The sequence below is a fragment of the Hippocampus bargibanti genome, linkage group LG19 (assembly GCF_051943395.1).
Source record: "Hippocampus bargibanti isolate YZ-2025 linkage group LG19, ASM5194339v1, whole genome shotgun sequence".
Lineage (NCBI taxonomy): Eukaryota > Metazoa > Chordata > Actinopteri > Syngnathiformes > Syngnathidae > Hippocampus > Hippocampus bargibanti.
The window spans coordinates 1,108,864-1,118,249 of NC_142752.1; the positions used below are offsets into that span (position 1 = coordinate 1,108,864).

Below are 9,386 nucleotides of genomic sequence, written 5' to 3' on the forward strand. Positions count from 1 at the left end.
TTTGGCAAAACCTTGACGAAGGCGACATCCGCCAGCGTCGGCGCAATTGCCGCGTTCGCCTCCGCCGCCGTATCTTCTCTGAAGGGGACGCAGCCGTCACCGGATTCTCTGATGTCACAGGTGGCGGATCGCAGGCGACGGGGGGGGGCGGGGCGTCCGCCGCTCGGATTGTGCGCAGGATGCTGCGCCAAGCCATCCACGGGGGGCTGAAAGCTTCCTTCTACTGGCTGGGCTTGTTTGTCAGCAGGCACCCGGTTTTCTTCCTCACCGTCCCCGCCGTGCTCACCGTCATCCTGGGCTCGGCGGCGCTCAGCCGCTTCCGGCCCGAGACGGACTTGGAGTCGTTGGTGGCCCCCACGCACAGCCTGGCTAAGATCGAGCGTAGCCTCGCTAACAGTTTGTTCCGCATCGACCAGTCCAAAGCCAAACTCTACTCGGACTTGCACACGCCGGGTCGCTACGGGAGGCTCATCCTGCTCGCCAAGTCGGGCGGCGACGTCCTGGAGCTGGCCGACCAGGTTCTGCGGGTCCACCAGAGGGTCTTGGATTTGCGCGTTCCCTACCGGGGATTCAACTACACCTTTGCGCACCTCTGCGTACTCAGCCACGGCGACCGCCGCTGCCTGCTGGACGACATCGTGTCCGTCTTGGAGGACATCCGCCGGGCGATGCTGTCCAACGGGACTCTGCGCAAGGCGCCGCTCGGATACCCCAACACCACCTTGAAGGTGAGCCAACCCGAGACCCCTCCTCCGTTTTCCATCCCAAAACCTCGCGGTGCAGCTGGTCCTCAAGCTGGAAGCTCGCCACCGCTGCCCCAAGGGCGCGTACAAGGGCGAGATGGCTCGCCCCGGGCGAAGAAGCAAGAAGAGAGGCCGGAAAGAATGTAGCTGCAGCTAGCAAGCTATGTAGCTGGCTATTTATCCGTTTGCTATCTGTCTAGCTAGCGAGATATGTAGCTGGCTATTTATCCGTTTGCTATCTGTCTAGCTAGCTAGATATGTAGCTAGCTATTTATCCACTTGCTATATGTCTAGCTAGTTAGCTAGCTATGTAGAATCAGAATCAGAATCATCTTTATTGCCAAGTATGTAGAACACACAAGGATAGTAGTATGGAACTAGTATCTAGTATTGTACTAGTAGCTGGCTATTTATCCATTTGCTATCTGTCTAGCTAGCTAGATATGTAGCTAGCTATTTATCCATTTGCTATATGTCTAGCTAGTTAGCTAGCTATATAGAATCAGAATCAGAATCATCTTTATTGCCAAGTATGTAGAACACACAAGGATAGTAGTATTGAACTAGTATCTAGTATTGTACTAGTAGCTGGCTATTTATCAATTTGCTATCTATTTGCTAGCTGGCTAGCTATGTACCTGGCTATTTATTCATTTGCTATCTATTTGCTATCTGTCTAGCTAGCTAGCTATGTAGGTGGCTATTTATCCATTTGCTATCTGTCTAGATAGCTAGCTAGCTATGTATCTGGCTATTTATCCATTTGCTATCTATTTGCTATCTGTCTGTCTAGCTAGCTATGTAGCTGTCTATCCATTTGCTATCTATTTTCATCTGTCTAGCTAGCTAGTTATGTAGCTGTCTATTATTCCATTTGCTATCTATTTGCTATCTGTCTAGCTAGCTAGCTATATAGCTGACTATTTATTAGCTATATGGCTATCTAGCTAGTTAGCTAACAGTCCATCTATTAGCTATCTGTTAGCTAGCTAGCGTTCTATCTATTTGAGTTACTTCCGGGTTGAGTGAACGCTGGCGCATGTGGCTGCCGCTGCTCACCCGCAGAAAAAAAACGATTTTGTGAGTGTAACGTGACCTTGAGAAATGGAAAGGCGACGGTTGGCGATTTGGGAACGTATGCGGCATTGGCGCGTCGGAGCGGAACCCCCTCCATCGGCCAGACGTCTGCCTGTGCTTGTGCGGGTGAATCCATGGTTTTTCCGTTGGGTGTTGGGCTCTCCGTACAAGCACTCGGGGATGTCCTCGTTCTCTTTTTTTTAATCATTTATTAATTATTATTTTTTTCCATGCAGTGGTTCCCTCTTGCCGTCTCCCGGCAACGCAGGCGGCATGACGTGATTGCGAAACGGACCCCGTCGGAATTCATTTTCCGCTTTCTCTCGTGACCTTAAAGTGCACCCGTGCAGCCCCGGAAGACACCATGTTTTATTTTATGATAATAATTGTTATTATTATTAGTGGTCTAGCTAGCTAGCTATTAGCGGTCTGCCTGGCTAGCTAACTATCTAGTTTGCTATCTATTGTGTTAGCTATCTATTAGCAAGCTAGCTAGCTTTCTATCTATTTGAGTTACTTCCGGGTTGAGTGAACACTGGCGCGTGTGGCTGTCGCTGCTCACCAACAGAAAAACTTGCCTGTAAAGTGACCTTGAGAGTTTTGAAAGGCGCTTATAAATAAAATGTATTATTATTATTAGTGGTCTAGCTAGCTATCTATTAGCGGTCTGGCCGGCTGGCTTGCTATCTAGCTCACTTATCTACTGTGTTAGCTATCTATTAGCTAGCTAGCTAGCTTTCTATCTATTTGAGTTACTTCCGGGTTGAGTGAACGCTGGCCACAGAAAAACTCTGTTGTCCTTTAAAGAAAGATATTTGGCTGACATGGCGGAGCGCTAACCGCTAATCTAATTCCGTCAGGGCCGAATGCTAACGCACCACGTCCTATCACCCCCCTTTTCAGGACGGCCGAGTGTCCTTCATCGGTCATCAGCTGGGAGGCGTGTCCTTCTCTCCCAACAGCCGCGACCAGCAAGTGAAGTCGGCCCGCGCCGTCCAGATCACCTACTACCTTCGCCAAAACGGCCCCGCGGTGCAGGACGCCATTTCGGAACGCTGGGAGAATGAGTTCTGCGCCCTGGCGGGTCGACTGTCCGGGGTTCGAGCGCCCCACGAGGCCGAGCGGCTGCACGTCCACTCGCTAACCTCCTTTAGCTTGTGGCGAGACTTTCATCAGACGGGCGTCCTGGCCAAGGGGGAGGTCCTGGTCAGTCTGGTTCTGGTGCTCCTGGCCGCCACCGTCTCCAGCTCCATGCGGGACTGTTTGAGGGGGAAGCCCTTCCTGGGCCTCCTGGGGGTCTTGACCATCTGCATCGCTAACGTGACGGCCGCCGGGATCTTCTTCATCTCCGATGGGAAATTCAATGCTACGCTGCTCGGGATTCCCTTTTTTGCCATGGGTCAGTACATCGGGGGGGTTGTTGTTATTATCAGTGACTGAAATAACGTCTGCCCGGATGCCCGGGGCGTGCAACTTAAAAAAACGTCTCCGCCCGGGAGGCCGACAACAAAAAAAAAAAAGAAAAATTCAAATCAAACTTTGGCTTTATTCAATAAAGCTTTGGTGGGCCGAATAAAATGATGCGGCGGGCCAGATTTGGCCCGCAGGCCTCGAGTTGGACGCCGGTGATCTAAGAGATTAACCAGCTAGCTGAAATGAAAGAAAGAGCGAGCTAGCTCAATTGCTAGCTAGCTCACTCACGAGCATGATCGCTAGCTAGCCTGCTACCTAGCATGGAATTTTACAATTTTGATTTGCTTTGGCTGGCCGAATAAAATGATGCGGCGGGCCAGATTTGGCCCCTGCGCCTTGACTTTGACACCACGACAATTTGAAATTTTGGTTAGGACTTTAGCAAGCATTATGGCAGTTGACATGCTTGATTAGCATACCTTTGCACACCTGCGATCTAAGGGATTAGCCATCTATCTGAAAACAAAGAGCTAGCTATCTTGAACGCTAGCGAGCACAATCGCTCGCTAGCCTGCTCGATAGTTTGATTTGCTTTGGTGGGCCGAATAAAATGATGCGGCGGGCCAGGTTTGGCCCCCAAGCCTTGACTTGGACACCTGTGATCTAAGGGATTAGCTAGCTAGCTGAATAGAAAGAAAGTTAGCTAGCTCAATTGCTAGCTTGCTCACTAGTTAGCATGATCGCTAGTTAGCTCACTCACTAGCATGATCGCTAGCTTGCCTGCTATAGCTAGCTCGATATATGAGCATGGAATTTTACAAGTTTGATTTACTTTAGCGGGACGAATAAAATGATGCGGCGGGCCAGATTCGGCCCCCGCGCTTTGACTTGGACACCTGTGCTCTAAATCTATTAATTTTGAATATACGTTTGCTCAAATTAGTTGTCTTTGTTTTTGGACAATGAAAAGAATTGTCCGCAAATCGTCCAGCGGAAATGAAGAGACAACATTTGATTGGCAATGCCCCCTTTTAAAAAATGCAAGACGTTGTCACTCCAGGCGCTAAATTTAGCGCGTTTGAATTCTTTGGAGACTTCACTTCCTGCCGCATGTCCCGTCATTAAAAATAGACGAATCTCTGCCACAACTTTTTTGTTGACTACCATGGGCGCTCATCGCCCATTGAAAATATTCGTAGGAAATCAAACGCATCATTAACACATTATTATTATTATTATTATTATTATTATATTTTTAAAAGGTTGAAAAAAACGGACGCCTTATAAAACGGTATCTCACGAAAATCAAACTTGTAAAATTCCTTGCTCATCTATCGAGCTAGCGAGCTAGCAGGCTAGCTAGCGACCGTGCTCGTGAGTGAGCTAGCTACCAATCATGCTAACTAGTTATCTAGCTAGCAATTGAGCTAGCTATCTCTCTTTCTTTTCAGCTAGCTGGATAATCCTTTAGATCACAGGTGTCCAAATCGAGGCTTGCGGGCCAAATTTGGCCCGCCGCATCATTTTATTCGGACCGCCAAAGCAAATCAAACTTTTAAAATTCCATGCTCATCTATCGAGCTAGCAGGCTAGCTAGCGATCGTGCTTGTGAGTGAGCTAGCTAGCGATCATGCTAACTAGTGATATAGCTAGCAATTGAGCTAGCTATCTCTCTTTCTATTCAGCTAATCCCTTAGCTCACCGGTGCCCAAGTCAAGGCCCGGGGGCCAAATCGGGCCCACCGCCTCATTTTATTCGACCCGCGAAAGCAAAGCGAAATATCGTTAAAATCGCCACTTTTCAGAATATGCAACTTCACCGTTATACCGAGCCCTGCCCCTCCCCCACCCCCGTTTTATAAAAAAGCACTCCGTTCCAAATATTGATTTTTCTTACAAGATTGCTTTTTGTCCGCGCGTTTGCTTCCCTCGCGTGTTTTTATTGAGTTTCGATCTCGTCTGCAGTCCGATGACCTCCCCCCTCTCACCCCCCCCCTCACCCCCCCTGCTGTCATTCCTGCAGTTCATTGGAAGACCGACTGCGGCGGTGGGAGGAGCTGTCGCGCTCTCTCTCGCGCCGTATGATGGATGCGCTTTTGTCGGGTCGAGAGCCGACAAAAGGTTTCAGCCAAGTGATTTAGTTTAATGACTCGCTGCCATTTTGGTGGGGAAGGGGCTGGGGGCGGGGGGGCAAAGGGGGGTGCGCGAACGGGTAAGGGGGGTGCGTGGGAGGACGAGAGGCCAAATGCAGTCAAGGTTTCCATGATCAGAGTGCCGGCGGAATGATTGAACACGGACACGCGGTCCCCGGGTCGAGATAAAATGACCCGCCGGGGAAATGTTAGCAAAGCGCTAAACCCGCTAGCAAGACGGGCATTTATTAGCATTAGTATAGCGGCTAGCTGAGCACGGACACATTTGGAGCAGGTGGGAGGGTGAGGTGAGCTGATTAGCATGAGCGTAATTAAAGCTGATTAGCATTAGCATAGCGGCTAGCTAAGCAAGGACATATTTGGAGCAGGCGGGAGGGAGGGGTGAGCTGATTAGCATCATCATATTTAAACGCAATTAGCATTAGCATAGCGGCTAGCTGAGCACGGACACATTTGGAGCATGCGGAGGGAGGGGTGAACTGATTAGCATGAGCGTAATTGAAGCCGATTAGCATTAGCATAGCGGCTAGCTGAGAAAGGACGCATTTGGATCAGGCGGGAGAAGTGATTGAGTGGTGGCCTAATGATGTCCCGGTTCTCCGTAGGTCACGGAACCAAAGGTGTGTTTGAACTGCTGGCGGGCTGGCGGCGAACGCGCGAGAACCTCCCCTTCAAGGAGCGCGTAGCGGACGCTTTTGCCGACGTGATGGTGTGCTACACCATGACCAGCTCGCTATACGTCATCACCTTCGGGATGGGCGCCAGCCCCTTCACCAACATCGAGTCGGTCAAGATCTTCTGCCGGAGCATGTGCGTGGCCATCCTGGTCAACTACTTCTACGTCTTCTCCTTCTACGGCTCCTGCCTGGTGTTCGCCGGGCAGCTGGAGCAGAACCGCTACCACAGCGTCTTCTGCTGCAAGATTCCTTCGGCCGAGTATCTGGAGCGTCAGCCGGCCTGCTTCAAAAGCGTCATGAGCGACGGGCACGACTTGTCGTCGGCGCACCACGACAGCGCCCCCTACCAGAACCACTTCATCCAGCATTTCCTGCGGGAGCACTACACCGAGTGGATCACCAACACCTACGTCAAGCCCTTCGTGGTGATCCTCTACCTCATCTACGCCTCCTTCTCCTTCATGGGCTGCCTGCAGATCAGCGACGGTTCCAACGTCGTCAACCTGCTAGCTAGCGACTCGCCCAGCGTTTCCTACGCGCTGACTCAGCAGAAGTACTTTAGCAACTACAGCCCGGTGATCGGGTTCTACATTTACGAGCCCATCGAGTACTGGAACGCCACGGTTCAGGAGCATCTGAGGACGCTGGGTCACGGCTTCAACAAGATCTCCTGGATGGACAACTTTTTCGGCTACTTGCGCGCCGCCAACGCCAGCGCGGCGGCCAAGGGCGACTTTGTCCACCTGCTCAAGGGCTCCTTCCTGCGAAGCCCCGAGTACCGCCATTTCGCCGAGGACATCATCTTCTCCAAGAACGGAGACACCCAGGAGTACGACATCATCGCCTCGCGCATGTACCTGGTGGCCCGAACGGCCGAGAAGAAGCGCGAGGAGGTGGTGGAGCTCCTGGAGAAGCTACGTCCCCTCATGCTGATCGAGAGCATCAAATTCATCGCCTTCAACCCCACCTTCGTCTTCATGGACCGCTACGGTTCCTCCGTGGTGTCTCCCGTCCTGACCTCGGCCTTCAGCGTACTGGCAGTCCTGGTCCTGACTTTGTTCCTGGTGGTCAACCCGCTGGGGAACTTCTGGCTGATCCTCACCGTCACCTCGGTGGAGCTCGGCGTCTTGGGTCTGATGACCCTCTGGAGCGTCGGGATGGACAGCGTCTCGATCCTGTGCCTTATTTACACCCTGAACTTCGCCGCGGACCACTGCGCGCCGCACCTCTACACCTTCGTGCTAGCCGGCGAGCATACGCGGACGCAGTGCATCAAGTTAGCGCTGGAGGAACACGGGGCGGCCATCCTGCAGAACGCGTCCTGCTTCGTGATCGCCATCCTACCGTTAGTCTTTGTGCCTTCCAACCTGACCTACACGCTGTTCAAGTGCTCGCTGCTCACCGCCGGTTGCACCGTCCTCCACTGCTTCGTCATCTTGCCCGTCTTCCTGACCTTCTTCCCGCCTTCCAAGAAGAGGCGCAAGAAGAAGAAGCGAGCCAAGCGGAAGGAACGCGAACGGGAACGCGAGGAGATCGAGTGCATCGACGTTCGGGAGAATCCCGATCACGTGACCAACGTCTGAGGTGACGGGCATCCGGTTGCGGAGACCATTCGCGCCGTCGGGAAGAACCTCGCAGCTCCGTAGCGCCGTAGCGTCCCGCGGTTTCGTTTTTTCGGCGTGGTCTACGTGAAAACCAGCTGAGCAAAAGTGTACGCAAAAGTGTACGCACACTGTAGTTGGTAGGTCAGATACGATCTCCGGCGACCTTTCGTCGCTAGAGGAAGGCTGTGAAACGCTTTGCTCAGCTAAGAGAGAGCTAACGGGCTAGTCGTAGCGCAGAGTAGTAGCGCAGGATCGAAAAACTTTTTACACTCGACCAGCCATTTCGACCCAGTCTGGGAGTCGTAAACACCAGATCGATGATGTTAGCCTTTATTATGCGAGTGTGTGTGTGTGTGTGTGTGTGTGTGTGTGTGTGTGTGTGTGTGTGTGTTGACTTTCATACACAGTCAAACCTCAGTTTTCAAACACCTCGACCAACATTTGACGAAAAAGTTCAGATTTTTATACCTTCGTTCACAACTGAAAATTGGTTCTCAATCAAACTGAGCGCACCACTTCACTCCCATCCGCTTCCTTTCTACGTCACTTCCTTGTGTCATATCTCATTGTCACCGATGCATTATCCTCATTCACTGCCATTCACGAATTGATTCGGGAATTGAAAAATATGACATCGAGCGCCATTCCCGAATTTGTTCGGTTTTTTTTTTCCATGCTTGGGTGCCGATAAAGCGCTGACCATGGCCTCTGGCAGTATTTTTGCTTTTCCACAATTTGGCAGCCTTTCACTTTTTTCCAAGTTAGCGCTTTGTTACAGCTTCAGCCATTGCAATGTGGTTAATTGCCTTTTATACATCTGCCCCCATTTCAAGCTCAGATAACTGCAGACCCATATAACTTAGGAATTAACTATTTTCGGCTGAAAGAAGAGAGTTTAAGGTTTCTAACGCTGTGCAACAAGAATGTGTGTGTGTGTGTGTGTGTGTGTGTGTGTGTGTGTGTGTGTGTGTGTGTGTGTGTGTGTGTGTGTGTGTGTGTGTGTGTGTGTGTGTGTGTGTGTGTGTCTTGGAGAACCTTTGCAATGGTTATGGTGGATCGACGGCATGGAAATTTGCACCTAAATTTGACAACTGGGGGGGTCGGAGTTCCAAATGACAGCTTAGCCTACAGAAAAAGTCTCTTCTGAACGCTCACTTCAACCAGGCATGAAGTGTTTTGGGTATGGGGGGGGGGGGGGGGGGGGGGGGGGTTAAAGGTGACATAATCGACTGTGTTTGCATGGCACTTGCATTGTACGTTTGCATGTATGAAACTTGTTTGCGAAATCTCTCCTTGGGCGTGTTTCACTTTTTCAATGCATACTGACGAACAGGATAAAATGTGAGAATAAGAAAAAAAAAAAAAAACGGTTGTGTCTGCTCCGAAACAAAAGCCAGAGGATATTCCATATGTAAAATAAATGTATTATATACGATTTTGTATGTTTTCTAAGAAAATAGATATGACAGAAAGATTTTTTTTGGACATGATTTTCAACAAAAAAACAAAAACAACAACAAAAAAAGATTGAAAATGGCATTGGGGGGGGAGGTGTGTAAGTGAAACACAATAGGTGAGTAATAAAAACAGTGAAATGTTACCCGTATGCAAGATGTCGTTCCTTGCACAGTGCACGTTCGATGTTATGCGTTTAGATTAAACGTTCCGGCGCCAATGACCAATTGAGGCCTATTGATCGGCTATGCCCCGATCGATTAGC

At 50.4% G+C, this 9,386-nt stretch overlaps 1 protein-coding gene across 1 annotated transcript; it reads left to right on the plus strand.

Moving 5' to 3' along the window:
• Positions 1–36: 36 nt before the first annotated feature.
• Positions 37–8,838, plus strand: ptchd4 (patched domain containing 4). The gene is made up of 3 exons (XM_089022387.1): positions 37–728; positions 2,724–3,219; positions 5,991–8,838. Exons 1-3 carry the CDS (start codon positions 180–182, stop codon positions 7,643–7,645), a joined length of 2,700 nt encoding a protein of 899 aa, XP_088878513.1. The 5' UTR covers positions 37–179; the 3' UTR covers positions 7,646–8,838.
• Positions 8,839–9,386: the final 548 nt, after the last annotated feature.

Excerpts from the sequence above, each read along its gene's own strand:
- ptchd4 (XM_089022387.1), top strand. The coding sequence starts at position 180 with ATGCTGCGCCAAGCCATCCACGGGGGGCTGAAAGCTTCCTTCTACTGG. Across the intron at positions 729-2,723 it reads ACCCCAACACCACCTTGAAG|GACGGCCGAGTGTCCTTCAT; the intron begins GTGAGCCAACCC and ends CCCCCTTTTCAG. Across the intron at positions 3,220-5,990 it reads GATTCCCTTTTTTGCCATGG|GTCACGGAACCAAAGGTGTG; the intron begins GTCAGTACATCG and ends GGTTCTCCGTAG.